Genomic DNA, 23,046 nt, shown 5'->3' on the forward strand with positions numbered 1-23,046 from the left:
AGTTTCCCACAGAGAGGCTGCCAAGCATGATAGCATTATCTGTATTTTCAGTTAACACACAGTATCAGAGGCCAGCGAAGCAGTGTTTCTCCTCCATTTAACCCTTAATAATTTAATTCCTCATTCATAATCATCTTTTGTTGTTGTTGTTGTCGTTGTTGGGTTTTTTTTTAACATCTTTATGGGAGTATAATTGCTTTACAATGGTGTGTTAGTTTCTGCTGTATAACAAAGTGAATCAGCTATACGTATACATATACCCCCATATCTCCTCCCTCTTGCGTCTCCCTCCCACCCTCCCTGTCCCACCCCTCTAGGTAGACGCAAAGCACCGAGCTGATCTCCCTGTGCTGTGCGGCTGCTTCCCACTACCTATCTGTTTTATATTTGGTAGTGTATATATGTCCATGCCACTCTCTCACTTTGTCCCAGCTTATCCTTCCTTAATAATCTTAAGAGAAATGTCTTCTGTTCAGTTTTAAAACAATTTCTTTGAACTCTTCCTCGTGAACTACATTTTTATCAAAAAACTAAATAGGTTGTATGATATTAATTTCTTATTTTACCTTTCTGATGATAAATTCAAAGCAACCAAGGGGCCGTCTTCAGTACCATCATGTATATGCAGTGTTTGAAGTTCAAGTCTATGCCTGTCTCTCTTCTGTGTATAAGAAATGCCTTCTGGTCACACAGAACATCCTCACCCATGCCAAAATTAGTATATAAATTATGTATATAGTTTAGATACTATTTTCTTCATTAATCCACGTCACACGCAGAAATTGAAGTATTCAAGGTTTTTGCTGGTTTGATGACATGATTTTCCAGTATTTGTTCCAAGCTTCTTTTATAATCATTATTTCTATGAAGTCATTCAACTTGGAAATAATTGCTTGCCAAAACTGAGTTTCTCTGGTGAACCACTCAACACAGCTTTAGTTTTACAAAGAACACCATTCTTTGTATGCTGTTAATCTTGGCTTACAAACACCACATATTATCCTTCCCACTTGAACAGTTCAGCTCCTGTTCTCTTAGTTATACTTTGGAACCATTAGACTTACGGCTGGAATATAAATGTGTGAGTCACCTAGCTGGGGAGTCTTTGAAAACAGATTTTCCAAGTATGGATATATGGACCCTCTGCTCATGGCAACATCTAGTAGTTCTTAAAAATGTGAGGACTTCCCAGTCTGCAAACCTGCCTTATATCAGAAAAATTGTTGGCATTTTATTTCATAGAGTTTTGTTACTTAGTCTGATTTTAACTTTGACATTAAGTATCTATGACATTGTGTTCCCAATACTTGACACAGAAGTTATTCAAGTTAAATTACTCAAATAAATTAGTGCTTCCTGTGAAAATACTAAGCGCTTAATTCTCATTTCTATTTGCTCCTTTAATCTTATCTCATTTAAGGTTGCACTTCTGAAAAGCTATTAACAGAAGGTCATAACATGAAAATTTGACCAATAAATTAAAAATCCAGGTATTCAGTGGATTATTCTACAGAATACAAAATAATTTCGCTATCAGTTAATTTTCTAACAAAAATGACTTAAAGACCACCAAAATGGAACATTGTGTTGACAAAGCATGGGCCTGACTTAATAAAACAAACCACAAACTGACTATATAGCCACTATGGCAAAGCAAATTAAAATTGTTTTCCTGTTTCCTGTTCACAATGAAATCTCTGAAGGCAACGGATTTTCCCTTGTCTAATCCTAGTGAAGTTATCTCTCCATGTCTTCCAAATTCAGAGAAACTGGGTCATGGATAATTACCAGGCAGGACATGACTGTAAAGGTGTTTTGCCCATGAGAATTCTGTATGAAAATGAAAGTACCTTATACTGAAAATATAATACATCAAATGAATGATGCTGCTCCATCGAATTAGAATAAGGTCATTGAAAAGGAAAATTTCTACGATAGAAAATTTGTGAAAATGTTAGAATTCATAACTTAAATGTGCATACTTTTGAACATCGGATATTAAATACCTCATAGATTTATGAATGATTTACAATATTTTTTCAGCAGAAAAATATACTGTGAACCTGTCAAGATTTGAGCGTTCATGAGAAATGAAAGGCATGGCAAAAAATATATATTTTATATTCAAACTGATTTTATCAACACAAGAAAATTTGCTCAATTATATATGGCTCTATTTCTACCTTCCAGAAAATTTTCTGACAATCATACAAGTGAATTTTTTGCTCTAATATAAATTTCTTTCCAAGTATACTTAACATTTATCTAATACACAAAGGGTGATGGGAAATTTGGACTTTATGAATTTCTACACATACACATATGCACATTGAAAATTTAGTGTGTAATTAAAAAATAGAAATAATGCAGGAAAGCCTGCTTTAACATACCTTGCAACTACTGAAAACTAAACAAAAAGCAAAATAGAGTATCAAACCCTTCACTACTCCTCTTTCTACTTGGGTGATTAGACAATAGGAAAAAGGAGAGCCTACACTATATCTCCTGTCTATGCCTTTTAAGATAGAAAGTTTAAAAAGACACTTAATATTCTTTCTTTTATTGTTCATATAACTCAGCTGCAGAAGATAGAAAGGATTTGGGAGATAATTTGAAACAAAATATAGTTTAAAAATTTTTTACACAAAATGAACATGTCATATCAAGCTATGTTTTCTAAATAACATATACTTTATAGAAGAGAAAATGAACTGAAGACATTTAATTTAGAAACCTGTTAAAGAGTCCACACAGTAGAGAAGACACAAAGTCAAACCACATCAGTGAAGCCACTTTTATTTTTATTTTTTCCACATAGATAACTTCATGTCAGCTACAAAAATCATGAAATTAAGAACTGATCGTGAAACTGCAAACTCAAAACCACTGGAGTGAGAAACAGGTTCCCCCCAGAGGACTGTTAAAAAAAAAATAACCAGAATAGCATAAATTCATATTTAAGTATTAAACATGTCATATATTTTAAAATAATAAATATATAACAGCAGTAGAGAAACTAATAGCATAAACAGCGTGGAGTATATTTTATTTTTTAAGACAGATGAAATTTCTAGGCACAGTTTTAGGCATTAAAGAGGACACAGAGGCATAGGTTAGTGTGCGCTGCTCTGTACAAAAATACAGTCTGAATAAATTACATTGCTAGCCATACAATTAGACGTCACTTACCAGTCAGTTCATTGCATGTTTAATAATATACAGGTACATGCTAATCCATATATATCATTTATATTTCAAACACATAGGTCTCTCTATATTTATGTCTTTAAAATTTACATGTTGAACTTACAAAAAGCTAAATTGTTGTGCAAGAAATCCAAATAACTAGCCCTGCTGAGTACTTTATGCTATATATATGTATGTATATCTCTCTCTCTCTCTAAGATAAACAATGGGATTGTAGTTAATAGTTTGGCTTGTAAGAAAACATTAAACAAACCTAAAGCTGCAAAGACATAATGTTATTGTGGGTGAAAAATTCACTTGTGTTGATTCTGATAGACAAAACAGTATTTTGGATGAGCAATGACAACTTTCATGTTATATTGAACTTGTTAGTAATGAAACACTTTCAAATATTAGTGATGGTAGAAATATAGCATAGGGCTCTTCACTGGGAGGGGGAAAAAGTTATATAAGAAATCTACTTCTCAGTAAACTGCAAATATGTGTGCCTTAGCCTATACTATATTCTGTCACTTTCCAGCTTTTCATATTGACAGAGAATGAAAACTTTGTAAGACTCAAGATATGATATTGGTCTAACAGCACACTGCATCCTCTACTAGGACTAAGAAAAGTGCCTCATTGATGCCAGCACCAAAGTACTGTTCTTCCATTATTCAGGAATAAAGAGATTCTCTCCCAGTAAAGAGTGTTTAGTAGCTGAAATCCCTTTCCAACAAATACCGTTATTTCTCATACTGCTCTGATAATATGCAATTAACTGCAAGATAGTCTGGCCCAGATTTTACTATTTCTCAAGAAAATTGCTTCAAAAGATTCTATAATAGTAATATCTTTCTGGAAAATTTCCATTCATAGTTTCTTATGATTCTATACAGAATTATATACTTTTATAAAGGTTTCTCTCTAGGATGCATTTAATCATTTTTGTCTGTCATTGCTAAAATAAGAATAAGCCTGGTTCTTCAAATTTACTTTATGATTCCATAGAAAAGTCACAAGATAAGAGGGTTTTTTTTAAGCCTTTGAATAATAAAATAGTTTTGTTTTTTTCCTGTTGTTTTGGCAACAGTTCTTAAGACAAGCTGAAAGCAGAACTCTGCTTTGGGAGGTAAAGCAAATTATTAAATACTATTGATGTGGTCCTGCTCTTAACAGATTTTGCAATATAACAGAACACAGGTACATTTTAAATGATTTCTCCAATGCTTCTTTCTGCAAGAGGGCCAAATAGTGTCTTTGTTAACAAAAATAATTATTTATAATTTTTATATTAGAACTGTATATTTGATATAAAAATATGTTTACAATTAAACTAACCAAATTTGTATATTAAACAGGATTAACACAAGTTTGCAGTGTAAGACTCGTTGCAAGCTTATTCCCTATTATTGATATTTCCTTCCATTTGACCAGTCAATAAATGATTCCCTTACCATAAATCCATCATAATTGTGTGCACAAATCAGTTAGCCCATTAGTTAACTTCAGAGGACCAGGTGATAACCAGATGAATTCTACTCCTCTACTGACATTTAGACACTTATATAAATCTATCACTATTCCTTTATTTTTTACTGAAGACATTTAAAATACTTGGAAAAAAAGCAGCCTTCTATTTTAATGAATTTTAAACAAAATGATCATCCTAATTGCTACTCTCTTTTGAACTACAGGGCTTACAGAAGAATCATTAATTTTCAGATTAACACCATTTCAGTTTTTCTTCTTATACAATTCTATTAACACTTTCCAGTGAAACAGTAGAGAACATAAAGCAAAAGCTTTAGGGTATATGCACTTTTGTATGGTAAATAAGTGTGAATACCAATCTAAGCCTCTTAAAAATGTGTACAAGGTTAGTGTTCAAATCACTTCACTAGAGCAAACATTTATTTTATGTGCAAAAGGCAAATGCATGTGTAGGGCTAGGGAACAACTTATTACCATTTAATACTAATGGTTCACCTTCTATAAAAATATTTAAGCTTGTTACATATGCACAACTGTTTGCTGTAATGTTTGGTAAGTGATTTAAAGGGTACTTAGGACAAAAGCAACTCATGCATATTTCTTTCTAGTTGCCCCAAGGAAAGTAGAAACTCAGTTTTTCCTCATTCTAGATACGGCTGAGGCAAAATTTCTAATCACATATTGAAAAGCACATGTCTCCAAGTCTTGACTTCCTTCCCAGGGAGATGCTGATTGTCAAAGCATAACCTCCCTTTAAAACAAGTATTCTTGAAGGTGGAATATGTATCATTAACCAGTTACATTCAGAACCCCCATTAGATGCTCAAGGGAAGTTCACTTTTCAAGAGTTCACTCAAGCAAATAACCAACGGCCAATGTAGTCACTGGGTGGGATAAGCAGGCGATAAGGACTCTAACAGTGGAATCCTTGTCAGCACAAAGGAGCTTCTAAACGTTGCTTATGCCAGCTGCTCCCCTGCAGGCAATAGGAGATTCAGGCATTTCTCATTCCAACTAGTTTCTCACAATGGTTGCTGTCATATAGACCCTTCGCTTGCCAAGAAAAGTGACATGAACATATTGGAAGTTTGCAGCATTTGCCTATGTCTAATCAGCTCTCTTAATTTGTGCAGGTCCCTAAAATGGATGTAAAAGCTGGTTATGATGTTGACAGCCAAAAGGCAAAAGATATTAAATCAACTGAGCAAACTGCTTGATGCTCCACAAGTGTTTTAGAAAATAGTGAGTTAGAAAAGATGCAGATGTAATCCTTTTGTTGGATGGTTGATTTTTTTTTTTAATTTGAGACTATTGGTTCTAGTAGTAGTCTTCGTAGTTCTTAGGGTTCAGGCAATAAAGGATGGCACCCCCAAACGAAAATATAGTTGCACCCCAGGCCAAGCCATAACCCCAATTGAACTCATGGTAAATTTTCAAGCTCACAGTTTCAATGAACTTGATTGGGTAAAGGACCAGGCTGCAAACCTGTAAAACAACTAAAAAAAAAAGCAAATCAAAATTAGGAAAATGTTATTTACAGGAAATAAAATGATATACAAATATACATATGTATGAGAATTACACTCTAATCAAATAAACAAAAAAGCCAAAAAATTTGAAGCATTGCTTATTCTAGATGGTACACTTTAAAATATTGACAACTTTTTCTGTTTAACACTATTTCACAGTACAGTAAGAATTACTCTATTAATAATTAGCAAATCACTATAATAGTATTTGATGAAATAATTAGTGTAATATAATTTATATGAGCATACAAAGTAATGGTTCTCACTTTACAAACACATAGATAATTATCACTATTATGGCAAGTAGTACTAGTTTAGCTAAACTGTTTCACTATACAACACCTGTAAATAGCTTCCCAAGAATAGTGACCCCAAATAGCAGCTAAAAACCCTTGTTATTTATTTATACTCTTGAGAAATTGGGGACTTTGAATTCATCTGTACTGATGAAACTGGTGTACCTGCGATTCAAGATGTGCTTTTGTTGCTGTCACTTCTCAGTATCATCTAACTCAGCCCAATATTCCAAGTCCTATCTTGATGTCCTTACTCTGATCAAAAACTATTTTTATTCTTTTCTTTTCATCCAGTCCATACCTCTCATCTTTTAAAATAGGTTCAAAAGTCATCTTTGTCAAGAAGCCACACCAACTTACACCCTTATTAGATATAACAGATATAAATATATATTTATTCCTCACCTACTTTCAAAAAAGAATTAAGTCTATGAAGGCATGGGAGATAATCGTACTAGAAAACCTAAGTTAATGATTTCTACCACAATAGGGCACAAAACTTAGCTCTCACTTCTTAGTTAAATCTTAGTTCTTAGGCAGGGCTAAAGGGGAAATGTGATGAGTGATACTTAATAAAATAAAAGAAACCAGTTAATCAGGAAAGGGGAGGTGCTTTTTAAAAAAATATCTAAAATGCAGTCGGTATTTATCCAGTGGATATTTTTATATGGGAGACACTGGATTATATATGAGGTGATGTCTTCCATTCAAAATCATAACTTTCTATTGGATCAACTATTGTATAATTTCTTTTTATTTTTTTTTTGGCCACGCCGCACGTTTTGTGGGATCCCCAACCAGGGATTGAACCCATGCCCCCTGCAGTGGAAGCAGAGTCCTAACCACTGGACCACCAGGGAATTCCCTTCTATTTTATTTAAATCAATTTAATGAGAATTTATGAGATGCATCTGCCTTGTTCTCTACTATATGATGGCTTCCACCCTCAAGAGACAATCTTCACCCTGAAAAATCCGAGATATAGTAATATGTGACAGGGATTGGCAAACTACCAAATCTGGCCTGCTTTTTGTTTTTGAAAAAAAGTTATACTGGAACACAGCCAGGCTCATTCAGTTATGTACGGTTCACACTACCATGGCACAGTTGAGTAGCTGCAACAGAAACCATGTGGCCCACAAAGCCAGAAGAATTTACTATCTGGCCTTTTATAAAAAAAAGTTTACCAACCCCTGATATATAATGTCAATTTTGGGTTAAAATAATTATTATTTAACTCATCTTAAAAATACCATAAATTCCAAAAATGCAACAACAATAATGTGAATAATTAAGGTGTAGGAGACAAGAATAAACTTTGACACAGTAAAAATGATACAGCTTATTACATTTTTTGAAAACAGCAAGAGGATGGATAGTGTGTTTAATTAAACTGGAATTTCGTGCTTTAAAATCTACTCTCATCTATTCTCAGTACCTGTAAAATATCATTAATACCAATATGACTAATGTTCCTAGAAAGTCTACATTAACAGTCATCTATCTCTGGCATAAGACTGATGAACTACAGAAAACTCATGAGGGGGCATGATTCCTCAGAATTATTACTTTTGATAATGCTCAGACTAGGGGTGAAATGACCTTTCTGGAAGCAGATATAAGAATTCCAAACATTTTTGCCATGTAGCTCAACACTGCTCTGGGCCAGCACTAGCCTACCATACTTCCACATTACTACTGACAGTGGATGGATAAGTAGGTCCATATAACAGGAAAATCTCTCAACATTCAAAACAGAAATCACACCTTGTTTATAGTTTAAAAATCTCAGAAAAAGTTTTAAGTCATTGTTAGAACAATTAACAGCATATTATATAATCCACACTTCTATTTCCAGCCAGTAAGTGCTAAATGTGTATTAATTTAAAAACTGGCTGGCTCTGTGCCTTTGTGATGGAAAAGGTGCTTTCATGTGTTAAATGTCTTAAAACTAACAAGAAGTCAATTACTATCAACCATGAACTACAGAAAAAAAAAATTCCAAAGTTACTAAGTAAGTTAAAAAGAAAAAAAGACATTTTTCTCCTTTGGTTTCTATACTCTGGTCACTAGTCAAATCATGACTGATCCTGCCAGGATATGATTGAAGTATGAATGTGAATTAGAAACAGTAAAATTCATTTACTCATTCAACAAATACTTGAATGTTTCTAAAGTGACACAGTTTAAGGCACTGGTAACACAAGTTGCTACCCTCATGGCTAGGCGCACCATTATCAGTAAATAAATACAGAATACGGCAGGTATTGCTAAGAGACGTGAAAATACAAGAAAGCAAGAAAACAAGACAGAGAGATGCAGGCTGCTCTTTTAGATGAGAGCTGAAGAAGGCCTCTCTGGGGAGGAGTCATTAAAGCACAGACCTAAATGAAGTGAGGGGTGCAGGTCAGTATAGTGGGAAGTGAGCAATCTTGGGTAGAGGGCACAGGCAGTGCAAAACTGATGCAGGAGCACACTGGGTACAGTGGAACATCAGTAAGGATGCTGTGGATGCAGTACAGCGGTACAGAGAGCAAGGAAGGGAACAGCATGAGATGAGATAGAAAAGACAGCCAGAGGCTCATTCAGGAATGGCCTTGTGAACCATGGTCAGGGGTCTGGATTTCATTCTAAATGTGATGAGCAACTGCAAGAGGAATGTGAGCAGAGAAGTAAAAACTGATCTGAATTATATTCTAAAAGGATTATACTGCTTCTTTTGTGAATCAGCCAGTTCCTGGAGTGAGGTGTTCACCTAGCCTGCTTTTAATATTCATTTCAATGTGTTTTATTTAGCAAATATTTGGTCTTCATGGTATAATATAATGATATAGTTTCCCTCTAGTGGGAAAAGTAGAAATACAACTCCATTAGGCTCCACTGGCTTCCTTCTCTCTCTTGAGCGGCTTTCTTAGAGATGGAACTTTATTGTGTTGTTTGCCAGATGAAAATGACCCTAAAACGCTTTATGCTTCTGAATTATTTTACTCCCTTTGGAATCACTGAGAAAAATGCATGTAATAGCAATATTGAGAAAAAAATCCTGCATTTGTAAATAATTTTCTTCATTTAATATAATATATAGATGCAGGTTAAAATGTCTCCTTGCCTTTCACAGATGCTGCAAAGGAAACTAACAAACACACCTAGAGTCCAGAACTCAAGAAAATAATACCATACTATGTTTCTACTTTACCACCAATTGATGAAACATAACAGGCATTGGCTGTGGTATTTTCTATGCTCTATCTCAGAGGCATAAGTAAAGTTGTATAGCGTTTTAGAATTTGAAGGGAATTTGAGATTCATTTTATTCCCCCTCCCTACTTTTTGGAAAAGAGGCAACAAAACTACCAGCCATGAAATTGTGCAGACAGAAACATGACAAGAACTTAGAGGTTCTTGTGTTATTTCTAGTTTTCTTTAAGGGGATATTTTTCAATGTTTTCAATATTGAAATATTCAAAATATTCAATATTCAAATAGTCAATATTTTCTAACATGGGGATATTTCAATATTTCAACAAACATTTATTGGATGCCCACTGCATTCTAGGTGAAAGAGGTAAAACAGATAGGACATGGCCCTTGCCCTTTGATATTTCACACTCTATCGTGGAGACAGACACACAGATACAAACAAATGTGTTCAACAGTAGTAGTAGAGGCATGTTCACTTATAATCCATTCATCATGTTTATTGAACTCTAATGATATTCCAAGTACCACTTCTGCCTGCTGAAAGAAGGGAGGGCTTCAGAGATGAAGCACTGTTTGAACTGGTTCTTGAAGGATGGACAGTACTCGGTCAGAAGAGAAACATGAAAAGACTTCTAGGAAGAAGAAGCCATTTCCATAAAGCTTAGAGATATAAGAGGCTGTGCCCATAGAAAATTCACATGGGTAGAATGAAGGGCACAGTCACATGGAGATGTTTGGTTTAGACTATAAAAGACTTATTAGCATGTCATAAAAATACAGACTGGTTTCTATAGGGAGACGTTTCAGAGGTTATTTGAGTTTTAGATGCTGTTTGTACCCTATCCATATACTCTCATCCTCATAATTCCAGTATATGTCAGCCTGACTTTTGATTGTCAGCACCTGCACTTCTTTGCCTGACTTTTCCTCTGGCCACAAGAGCTACTTTGCCTGACTCCGAGGCAAGTACAGTGTTCTGGGAAATTACCATTGCTGTTTCCCCATCATCACCAACAGACCTTACCAATGACTATCAGCATTTGGTTTATAAATACTCCAATTCCCTAGTCCTTCCAGTGAGGTAACTCTGAGGGGTGTGCTCTGCACTGGTTTCCAAATTTTTTCCAGGAAGATTAAGCTCCAGGTGCTTACAGTGACTACTGGTTTGATAATGTGCTCTTTATTGGCTGCCTTCTCTTCCCTGTCTCACTTTCTTTCCATATCCCTTCTTTTACCTCCCAGATTAAGTACTTGCACTTGATTCCTTGCTTCAGATTCTGCCTCTGAGGAAACCAAAGGAACAAGTGACAAGACCAGATTTGTATTTCAGAACTACATCTCATGTGTTTGTATGCAAGACAGCCTAAAAGGGAGGAGACTGGAGGAGGACAGGCCCCTAGGAGGTTAGTCAGTGCATGGATACCTGTGCACAGTGATGACTAAGGTAACGTCAGTGGGAAAGGTCAGGGAAAGTAACGACTATAAAAGAAAAACTGAGTAACTGGATTCCAGGAAAGGGAAAGGAAGGAGTCACATAGACGGTTTAACTCAGACGTTACCACAGAAAAATAAATTAGGGGGCAGTTCAAATTTGGGAACTGAGATGTTCCACTTGAGGAAGAGTTATATCCTCAACTAACTCAGTAATGGTGGTGTATAAAAAGAAGCTACAGACTTAGAAGATTTTAAAGACAGAATTGATAGGACTATCCAGCCAAGTCCCCTAAATATCAAATTCACATAAAGGAAACAATATTTGTAGAATAAACAGCATTTGCCCATGAAAGGTTAACATGAAGCTATCAATTTCTCTCTTTTTTAATTTAATCTATAACTACATAAAAGTAAGCAGTACATATGAAATGAACTCTTGATGGTGATACTGTAAACTGTTCTAACCAAAGGGTAGTTTGATATGGATAAAGATCTGTGAATAGAACTCCTTTTTAGTTTGAAATATAAGCTGGACACTGATTTTTCTGTCAAAATCTAGACTTGAAATACCTCCAGCCATCTCCTTGTGCCTGACAGGATGGAGAGGAGGGCTGCAATACACAATCCTCTAATCAGAGATGGAAAGCAGGTGCAGGACCCCCTCCCAAAATATCCCCATTCTGCATAAACAATCATTTAGAGGAGGCTTTCTGCAGATATAACAGAAAGGAACATCCTCAATAATACAATTAGTGGGGATTCTGTCATTTAAAATCTGAATTATGAAAGACTCAAATTTTTCTGCAACTTGTCTTAAAGGCCATGGGGGAAAAAAAGGAAACAATCATCCTAAGTCCCAGTGGGGCATAAAAAGATCTGAAAAACCATACAATAAAAGAAAAGGACCCAGAAAAAGGCAACCCCTCTAATTTCACCAAGTCTTTAGTGAGAACTAGATGTCAGGTATCAGAATCTCCTCATGCATTATCTGTCATTGTCAGTTACACAATAAAAAACATGCTATAGTCAACTGTACTGGATATGTGCACAGTTTTCATGATGTGCTATGTTTCAGTCATGCTGTACTGATCAGTTTATGGTCTTTATGACACCTTGAGATGCTGCCATCCTTCAGGTGTTGCTCCCAAGAGATGGAGTAACTGGAGTTACAGGATGGACTCCAACTGTAGTACACAGTTGGCAGCTGAATTAAAAATTCAAGGCTGGGGCTTCCCTGGTGGCGTAGTGGTTGGGAGTCCGCCTGCCGATGCAGGGGACACAGGTTCGTGCCCCGGTCCATGAGCCATGGCCGCTGAGCCTGCGCGTCCGGAGCCTGTGCTCCACAATGGGAGAGGCCACAACAGTGAGAGGACCGCGTACCGCAAAAAAAAAAAAAAAAAAAAATTCAAGGCTGATTCGGCTTTTATTTTTCTATGTGTTATATGTACCCAAGTACAGATAACTGGTGAAACCTCACTTGGGTTCTCAAATTAGATAGCTGCCCTGAATTGAAACCCTGGCTCTGCAACTTACTAGTGGGACAACATCAGACAATTACTTAACCTTTCTGAGGCTGCTTCTTCACTGATAATATGAGGAAAATAAATACCTAATCTTAAGACTGTTATAGCAGAGATAGCAGTGTGCTACAGGTCTAGCAGTATGACACATGGTAGGTGCTCAGTTAATTATTATTATCATCAACAGTATCATTATAGATAACATCTTATTCTGAAGTCTAAATTTGTAGGACCGAAGGTAGAAGAGTTGTGGAACATAGGACAATGTTTTAGATGGGTTGCAGCGATGGCTAGCTCTTAGATCTTCTAGCAATTATTGAAGCAGGTAGCAAACCCACCCTAAATCAAGGACCTCAGAGAAAAAGAGAAGACAAGAAAACCTTTAAAATTTCTTTGGCTGTGCTTATAAGACTTAATCATCAGCTTTTAGTAAAAACCCTTTAAGAGTATACTATCTAACACCAAGATAGTGTAGTTGCATACTATACGCACCCAACATATATTTGTTAAATAAATGAATGAAAATATGGATATATGAAAAATAATCTTTACAACTGTTACTTTTTTGAGCTGTTTTGGTCTTAGATTTGTGGTCACAGGGAACTTGCTGCTTCATAAATTGCCAACAGAGAAATGGTTTAAGAAAAACCAAATTACAGTTAGCTAGTTGTTTTCATGCCTGTTTTTCCCTATCAGATTATAAGCCACATTCCTCAGTCTTCTTTCCATCATTCATTCAGCTATTTACTGAGTGCCCCAGAGTACCAGGCACTGCATATGGTACTGAATTAATGATGTAGTTCTGCGTAGAGATGTTTCCAAGTGGTAGTGCTATGTCTGTTTTGATTTTATGTACTGCAAGTTTCAGCAGAAGCAAAAAAAAAGAATATTTCTTAGTTGAGATAAGTATCATTCCCTATGTGTGTGAATACCAAGATAAAGCTTAATATTATTTGGAGAAGAAAATATTGTGAGAAAAGCGGAGAAATACAGACCATTTTCAAGCAGACCAGGATGAGTAAAAAGGGAAAATAGTCCCAAATACGCATTTACAAAGAATCACTAAACTGGTGAGACAAGCCAACCACTAGACTAAGTATGTTTCCTAAGAAGCAAGCAAGATAAACAACCATGATTTTTAGCTAGCATTGTTTCAAGTAGGCAGATTTTCCAACTTTGTTAATCTTACACCCAAATCATAAATGGATTATTATGTTTAATAAATATCTTTTCCAGAAGTCAGCTACAGGCAACTCTTTAATGGCTTTTGCAGATGGGAGAGAAACTTTTTCATGACATGTTTCAAATAACCAGTAAGTTTTACCTTGCTTATATGCAAAGTGAACGCTAAACTAATGGTTATTTCAAAAAAAGCTTCCATAAGTAGTCTCAAAAGAGAATGAGTAAAATTAAATCTCAGCACATGTACAGTTTTAAAATGTAGCAGTATAATGCTCATTTTCGGTCTCGGCAGGTAGAATAATACTGTATGAATGTTGCTTTAGGGACTCGTCTCGTTATTTTATAATTTACTAATATTTGTGGCAGCGAGAGTTAAATCAAAATCTTTTTTTGACCAAATCCATTACCTTTAACTTATACTCATTTACAATATGTTTTCTGTTACAACCAGTGCTTATTTTCACATTTTCACAAATTTTGCCATACTTGGGAAAAACTATAGAACTTTTTAAGAAAAAACTGGAACTTCCAGTTATTTCTGTAAGAATGTTTATAATAGGTGCTTTAAACAACAGATTTCTTTATAGATCCTGCATATGCCATTATAGAGTAAGTTAAAGGCTAACTGGGATAGTAACTAGGTAGCACAATAATACTGGATATTTATAAGAGAATGTCTAGACTGTCTCTGTATCTTCATAAATCAGAAATATGAGTATTCTAAAAATTATTCAAAACATAATTCCAGTTTTAAAGAACTGTAAACCATTTCAGAACAATTTATCAAGAAATTCTATTATAATTGACTCTAATCACTATGTTAATAAATCCTAGCTGCAAAGATAAACTTATACTATAATTAAAATATCTAAGTTATTTCATTGTAAAAATAGGAAAAGAGCCGTGGCAAGTCCATGAACTGAGAAATAAACTGGAGAATGATGGAATCTTTAGGAGAATCTTCATGTTATACTAAATGATTCACAATAGAGACCTTTATTACACGAGATCAACAATATAATGATATTGTGGTCACCGCCTAAGACTTCAAAATATTTTTTGTAATAGTGTTTTCTACTCTATTAGAAAGTATCTGTCATGCTATTTAGCCAGTTTTATAGGTGTCTCAATACAATGTCCAGTCCATAATAGGTACCCAATAAAGAGTGAATGAATGAATGAGGGATTCAGTAGTGAATGAACCACCCGTTTAGGATTCAGTAGCCTCCCAGCCCCAGGTCCACCAGTAACTACTATGTGATCTTGAGCACATCACTTAAGAGATTTTAATTAGATCTATTTCTACATTCTTTAAGCCCTGTGGACCGTTGTTTTTATGACCCTTGCATTCTGACCAGTCTTCATGGGTATAAGAAGATGAACACAAACAGCAGGGGGCAGCAGAACACTTCTGATTTTATATTTTTAGACCAAATGACCCTTCAAATCCTGAGAAATTTCATTTATTCCCATCTTTAAACAGCTTTAAAAAAATCCATCTAACAGGCTAGAGGGTTCTGTCAGTGTCTCCATTGTTGACAGTCACAGGGGCTTATTTTGCAGTCTTCAAATCAGATATGACTGACAGGGTAAATTGAAGGCACCAACAAGAATATTTCAGTTTCCGTCATTTATAAGAATATTTAAGGAGATCCTTATAAATGAAATTTAAACTCATATCAAATAATGTACTGGGCTTTTAGTCTTATAAGCCCCTTTTCTAAATAGCTCCCTGACTTTTAGTAAAACTTCCATTTTACCTGGGTTGATATTTTAATCCAAGCTGTGCTTCATAGAAAGATGGTTTGCTAAATTAATGAATATGCCATTGAACTCATACAATTGAATTGTCTGACGGGTCATGTTCAACATTATGATTTTTCAGTATAACCATGTTTATTTCAAAACAGATTTATACCTTTAAGGGTACACATATTGGAATTTTTTTTTCAGTTTTATGTTAGAAAAAAACAATTTTGCCTTAAGATCACCAAGGGGGCAGTAAAAGGAGGAAAAAAATACTGGATGTGAAGAAAGACTGTTGGTAAACACATCTGCTGCAATTCCTAAGGCAACAGCCCTTGTCAAGAGCCATCATTTATTCGTGTTTTAGTTCGAAGTTTAGAAATTGCCACTGTGCTCTGTGAAATGCTTAACACACTGAAAACTGATACTATGATATAAACCTGTAGCCAATTTACCTTAAAATATAACAAATGCCTCTTGATCTGTAGGTAATACAGCAACTACATTACTGTTTCTGCATGAGAAGGGAGGATGGTAGAAAGGTTCATGAAACTTGAATACTGGTTTGAAAGTAATGAATATATTTACCTGCTGCAAAAAGCATGACAGCAACAGGTCTGTAGAAGCGCCTTCGAGATCCCACGCAGATGGAAATCAAACCCACCAGGAATGCAATGAGAATGATGGCAGCACCGCCCAAGAGTAAAGCCAGAGTAGCAATCTGCCAATCTGGAAAGAAAAAAGAAAGGCGTTGCTTTTTTCAAGCAGTACACTATGCTCAGCAGCAGTCACCTTGCTGCAGCTAAATAGACGTGATTTTACTGCATACCAAGCATCCTTTGGGATTTGAGATGTTTTGCAACAAAAATTACTACAAATGTCCTTATTCAGAAAAGTCTCCTACATTAAGCTAAACACAGTTGGGTTTTTTTTTTTTTAATCTTTTTTTTCCATGTACCCAAATCTCACTTATCCTTCCAGACCCACCTTGAAATCTTCGCTAAGCACAGTTTTTAGACCACAGGTTTGCCATGCTTTTCTTCCACGGACTCTATTAAGCATTCATGCTAAATTGGTGCCCCCTGCACAACCTATTGTCATTATTATTATTATTTAATTTTCTATTGAGCTATAAAGTTCACAAATCGTAAGTATAGAAAGTAGAGAACTTGATGAATTTCATGTATATTTACACACCCATGTAACCACCGCCCAGATTAAGATAGAGAACATTTCTATCACCCAGAAAGTTCCCTCGTGCCCCTCCCCAGTCAATAATCACCCTCCTACCCAGGCTACGAACCAACATTACTTATGTATTAGATTTGCCTTTTCTTAAACTTTATATAAATGGTATTAATTCTTTGATGTCTGGCTTTTAAGTCTGCATTTATTTTCTGTCTGGCTTTTATGTCTCTGATATTCAACCATGTTGTTGCATGTGGCTGTAGTACATACTTTGTCTTTTTTTATTGCTGTGCTTTCTCAGAAAGCCTTCCTTTGCACACGCACACACAAAAACCCCAACTTTTTTTTTTTTTTTTTTTTTTTTTGCGGTACGCGGGCCTCTCACTGCTGTGGCCTCTCCCGTTGCGGAGCACAGGCTCCGGACGCGCAGGCCCAATGGCCATGGCTCACGGACCCAGCCGCTCCGCGGCGTGTGGAATCCTCTCGGACCGGGGCACGAACCCGTGTCCCCTGCATTGGCAGGCAGACTCTCAACCACTGAGCCACCAGGGAAGCCCCCAACTTTTTAATTGCCTTTCTCTCCCTCCCCCCCCCAACTAAAACAACTCCCCCAGCAAATTAGCATCAGGAAGATTTGTTGTTTGTTTTTTCCTCTTCTCTTTCCTTTCATTCTAATCTTACTGTTGTATTTACCACCATAGGGGTGGTTTCTGAAAGTAAGTATTCCCAGGGTGCCAGAATGGACTCTAAGTGGCTCCTTGGCTCCTTTCTTCATTCACACGCGTTAACAGTAAGCATATACTGACCACTTACTACGTGCAGGCCTCTGTACAGATACTTTGAGTCTCCCATGCCCTGAATGAAACTGAAACCTTGCTGAAATGTATTTGTTATTTCTTATAAAATAAAGATTTAGAAAGAGTATGACACAAAACTGGCCCATTTTCTATTTTATAAGAGTAGAATGTTCTCTAAGAAGTAAAGTAAATATATAAAAGCACTATCCAGCTTAGGAAGCATCACAGAAAATGATACTGTGGAGAACATTCTTTCGTGGGTTTTGTTTGGAAGTCCCAGGCTGCCTCTTCTGGTCCTCACTTTAATGTATGTGCAAGAAATAAAAATAGACTTTAACCCATGGTTAAATTGCAATGCAGTCTATCCAAAGTCAGGAACTCATGATATTTTGATGCTGTACTCTGAAATTATCCCTCCAGAAAGCTCCCAAAGTGCACTCTTTACCACTGCAGGATAAGGGACAAGTAGAGGAACCTACAATGCCCTAAGATTTTCTTCTTTTATTTACACTTGTATAACCCTGCCTCAAGCATCCTCTTCCACATCCTCTCCTCCTAATAAATTCCGGAAATACAGCTGGCACTGAACTAGAACTCGCACAGCATTCAAGAAACAAACAAACAAGGGAGAAAACAGAACAAATCCATACTCCTTAAAATATAAAGATGAATCACAAGAAAGTGGAGAGCATTTTTTATGCCATCTATTTGTAACAAAGCAATATAACTTCAAACAAAAGTATATCTGGCTTTCAACTAGAGTTTAAAAGGATAGCCATGCTATGGGGTTTTTTGTTGTTGTTGTTCCATAAAAGCATGTAGCTTTGAATTAAAAAAACAAAAGAACAATCCTTACATTTGGAAGTCTCTAATTTTTTTTGAAAAAGTTTATGCATAGCACAATTTTATTGCACTTTAACATAATAAAAATCCTTCTGAAAAGTTATAAGTTGAAATTCCTGAATAATAAATCAAATTTTCATTATATCTAAATGTTTGAGGTACAAAAAAAATAATAATAAAATCAATCCATCCAGACATCAATCAAATTCCTGGAGGCTTTAAGAGCCAATGCTGAACATTTTCTTGTTGGAGTATTACTTTCATAAAATTATTACTGCTTTTAGCAACTTACTCCCATTTATTTTAAATAAATAAGAATTTTGAAAGTATCAATTTTGTTTAAATCAAGATACAACTTATTCACTCACTTAAAAAATATCTTAAAAATAAAAGCACAATAGATTGTTTTCCAATAAGCTCTTTCACATAGCCCAAAAGGCATAAAATGCCATACATTTGACTATTTCTACTTTTCAATCCAAAATAAAACAGGAATTTTGATCAATTTTCTCTACTTTAAATATCCTCAAAGAATAGCTAAAATATATGTATTTATTTGCATTTTGTAAAGAACAAGACTAAGAAAAAAATTGGCAAACTTTCCCTCTAAAGGGCCAGATATTAAATATTTTCGGCTTTGTGGGTCATGGTCTCTGTTGCAACTACTCAAGTCTGCCGTGTTGTGTGAAAACAGCCCTAGGCAGTATGTAAATAAAAGGAGCATGGTTGTGTCCCAATAAAACTTTATCTACAAAAACAAGTGGTGGGCTGTCAGGCAATAGTTTGCTAACCCCTGGTCTATACCTCATGTACTATCTATCTGTCTATCATCTGTCTATCTATTGATTGATTGATTGATAGAATGTGTTTTTTAAAAATTTATGTATTTATTTATTTTTGGCTGCATTGGGTCTTCGTTGCTGTGAGCGGGGGCTACTCTTCATTGCAGTGCGCAGGCTTCTCATTGCAGTGGCTTCTCTTGTTGCGGAGCATGGGCTCTAGGCACATGGGCTTCAGTAGTTGTGGCACACGGGCTCAGTAGTTGTGGCTCGCGGGCCCTAGAGCACAGGCTCAGTAGTTGTGGCACACGGGCTTAGTTGCTCCGCGGCATGTGGGATCTTCCCAGACCAGGGATCAAACCCATGTCCCCTGCATTGGCAGGGGGATTCTTAACTACTGCGCCCCGCAAGGAAGTCCTCATGTACTATTTTAAAATGTTGAACTTTCTTTTAGGTAAAGGCCTCTCAGACAATAATAATTTCATAATGAAGTCAGTTTGATTAATGAGTAATACAGGAGTGCAAAGTGATGCATATCCAGCATAACAATAGGAAATTGCAAAAAAATCCTAATTTCACATGTTGAATTTCCTTAAAATAGTAATACTTTATTTCATACCAAAAGCCAATAAAATGCAATAGAAGCTACAGGAGAATAACAAGTATTAAAAGGGACTAGAACCTAATTAGGAGGGGAACCTCTTGTAGCAAAGGAAATAGTTCTAAAAAGCAGATGAATACAACCAGTTCTGATCTTCTTCTATATGTCCTATATTTAATTTTAAGTATTGAGGCTGTGGCTAATGAGAAAGTTACTTTAGACATAAAGTCAAAAAGGAGCACCAATCACCAGCATCTCCACAGTTATGATATTGCTACCCTTCCCTCTGGTCCACAACCATAGCTATGCCTGCTCAAACAGAAAAGCCATTTTATTTTCCAAGAGACTAGAATTGGGCCACATATGTCTGCCACTGTCCTGGCCAGAAGCTGGGGCTTAGACTGAAGTATTGAGGCTATATCTCTGGTGGACGGTGCCAAGTTTGGGGATTGCTGTCATTGTACCCATTTGGAATGATTCACTTGGGCAGGTTGCCCAGGACCAAAGCTTTAACTCGCTGACCAGTTGAACATCAATCAGTAAGCTGAAAAAGCAGTTTGAAATGGCTACCATAGTCAAGGAGGCTCAGGGTAGTTTTCAAGGTTCAGCACTAGGCATCTTGGAGCTGAGAACAGTGCAACAGAATCCACTGTCCAAATATTAGGACCTGCCTCACAGATGAGTTAAAGTCAGGGACTATGCAGATAGGTCTGATACCATTTTCCTCTTTCTTACTGAACAAGACTAGGAGATGGGGAATAAAACAAGTCAAAAATACTTTTATAGATACCTACTAATGGCCATTAAAATAATAGGCTGGGATTCATGTTTACAAAGACATGTATTTACTTATCTACCAAATGTAGATTTAACAAGAATATATACATATAAAATATTTTGTTATATACTACAGGATTCGGGCAATTTTACATTAATACTATAATAAATGACTGGAAAACTATACATGAATCGTTTTTTTCCATTAGAAGGTTTGCATGCCACAAATACTTGCTATCCCATATTCAGTGTTTGCAAAACAAAATGTCATAAAATTCTCAATTTTCAGCTCCATTTCTTCAAAAAAATCATCTATTTTAAGTTCTCATAATTGGTTAATTTCTATATCAATCTTAGTCCCCCAATTTTATAGCCCTCACAGTATTTAATCTGATGAAGTGTTAAGAGTCCTTAGAGATTTATTACTCGGCATTAGTTTTATACATTTCTATAAATGATATACTGATACTGTAGTGGAGCAGTGAACGTAAACCAGCTCTGCAGAACATCAGTGGCCATGGTTCTGTTTTATACATTGCAGTGTTCTGCACAATTAAAATTGCTCATTGTTCAATGTTGGGCCACCTGATTTGAAATCTGAGTTTGGTTTCTAAGACCTGAGAGAACAAGTGATAATAGGTTTGGAGGAAATAATGTACAACCTTGGCCCATAAACTGGTTAGGTCTCAAATGGGCTGGGAGGGATGTTTTGGATCCGGAAATGAAACCTGAAATGAGGCTGGCATAGTATATGTCAGGTTCCACTTAAGAGTATTTTGACAAAACTGACACAGTGACAAACCAGATGTATTGGAACTGCACCTACAAAAGCCAAGGCTAAAGATAAGTATGTGCTTCCCTATGACAGCTTTCTCTAACAGAAAAAAGATAAAAGAAAAAAGGAAAAAAATAATTAAAATAAATAAATATATATAGATAAAAGAGAAACACACAATGTTATACTTTCCCCCGCAGCTACAGAACAAAAATTGGGCAGTCCATACATCAAAACATCAAGTCCAACATTAATATGCAACTCAGGAACTAAATTCAAATCCTCTTTCTAAGTATTTTTATTAGCGGGTGCCAGAGTTTCCAATGTCTATAAATGCTTTAGTATTCTGCAGAATTGTGCTGACTTACTTTACAATCTAATACATAAGACTGGCCTGAAATTGCTACTGTATTATGAAAATTCTATGGGCCACATTATAACTGCCAAATTGGAGAATTCACATTCCCTTGGGGAATTCACGGTCAAAATTTACTTCCGATTTTCAGGAAAAGCAAAATCTAAATGATGATACATTTTCCACACTTTTGAGCCAAGGTCAGTGTACCACACCAGTGCCTAAAGTTTTCCTCCACCCGTCTCATTTCAAAACCTTTAACTCATCAGACACTGGCTAATTTATTTACCTCTGCAGGTTTTGTTTATACACTGAGATTAGTTCTACTGTATGTAAATCCTTGAGCACACAATTGTCACTTCTTCTAGGAAATTAGATATGATAAAAAAGCAATGAAGAAACATGTTTGTTTGTTTTTTTTTTTTTCCGGTACGCGGGCCTCTCACTGTTGCGGCCTCTCCCGTTGCGGAGCACAGGCTCCGGACGCACAGGCTCAGCGGCCATGGCTCACGGGCCTAGCCGCTCCGCAGCATGTGGGATCCTCCCGGACTGGGGCACGAACCCGTGTCCCCTGAATCGGCAGGCGGACTCTCAACCACTGCTCCACCAGGGAAGCCCAAGAAACACATTTTTAACCTTATAAATTCAACTCCCACAGCAGGAGTGGGTGGTACTTCCCCGAGTGTATTCTAATATTTTAATGCACAATTCTCACTATTCCTATAATTCTCATCAGAAAGTAAAATATTGATTTTAATAACTTTTATAATCACACTGAAATGTGCCAGACAGGCACTTATATTTTTACCTTTGAATTCTCCAAAAGAATATTCACCAAAATGATATCCATAACTGCAATCAAAATCATTCACTACTCAACCTAGAAGAGTAATCTTTTCTGTCATCTTGACGCTATCTCACAAGCCATCCACAAGGTTCTCCTTAAAGTTACTCTGCATGTGGCAGATGAAGTGGAAAATCGGAACCATTTGTGAGTGAGTTTAAACTTTGTTTTCTTGGCTAAGTTGCATCCTGACCTAAATCCGTCAGCATTGCGTTAATTTTCCACTGTTCCATGGGATACAGACACAAACAAAGGCAGCCAAAAGAAGAATCCGGATTCTAACTTCAGTAATTAAAATGACCATCTCTTTTTTCAAACAACTAATATCAAAACTAACATTCACATGCAAACAAATATTTATGGCAAACAACTACGTCTTTCATAAAATGACAAACAGTATAGACACTGTGTGCACCGAGCTGCACAAAGTCAAGTGGAATGTCAGAGAAGCACCTACTTTAAAACCCATGTTAAGTTGGCAACAATATGATTTAAGTCT

The 23,046-nt window shown here is 36.1% G+C and overlaps 1 protein-coding gene across 1 annotated transcript in view; it reads right to left on the minus strand.

Annotated features, from left to right (window-relative positions):
- Positions 1 to 2,780: 2,780 nt before the first annotated feature.
- The window catches only part of TMEM47 (transmembrane protein 47), a 29,656-nt gene continuing 9,390 nt past the window's right edge, over positions 2,781 to 23,046 (minus strand). Inside the window, exons 2-3 of the mRNA XM_082609529.1 lie at positions 16,177 to 16,317; positions 2,781 to 6,176 (exon numbers count right to left, since the gene is read on the minus strand). Of these exons, the coding sequence (XP_082465655.1) occupies positions 5,998 to 6,176; positions 16,177 to 16,317 (320 nt within the window). The 3' untranslated portion in view covers positions 2,781 to 5,997. The remainder of the gene's footprint in view (positions 6,177 to 16,176; positions 16,318 to 23,046) is intronic.

Source organism: Mesoplodon mirus, assembly GCF_964341445.2.
Source record: "Mesoplodon mirus genome assembly, chromosome: X".
Classification (NCBI taxonomy): Eukaryota; Metazoa; Chordata; class Mammalia; order Artiodactyla; family Ziphiidae; genus Mesoplodon; species Mesoplodon mirus.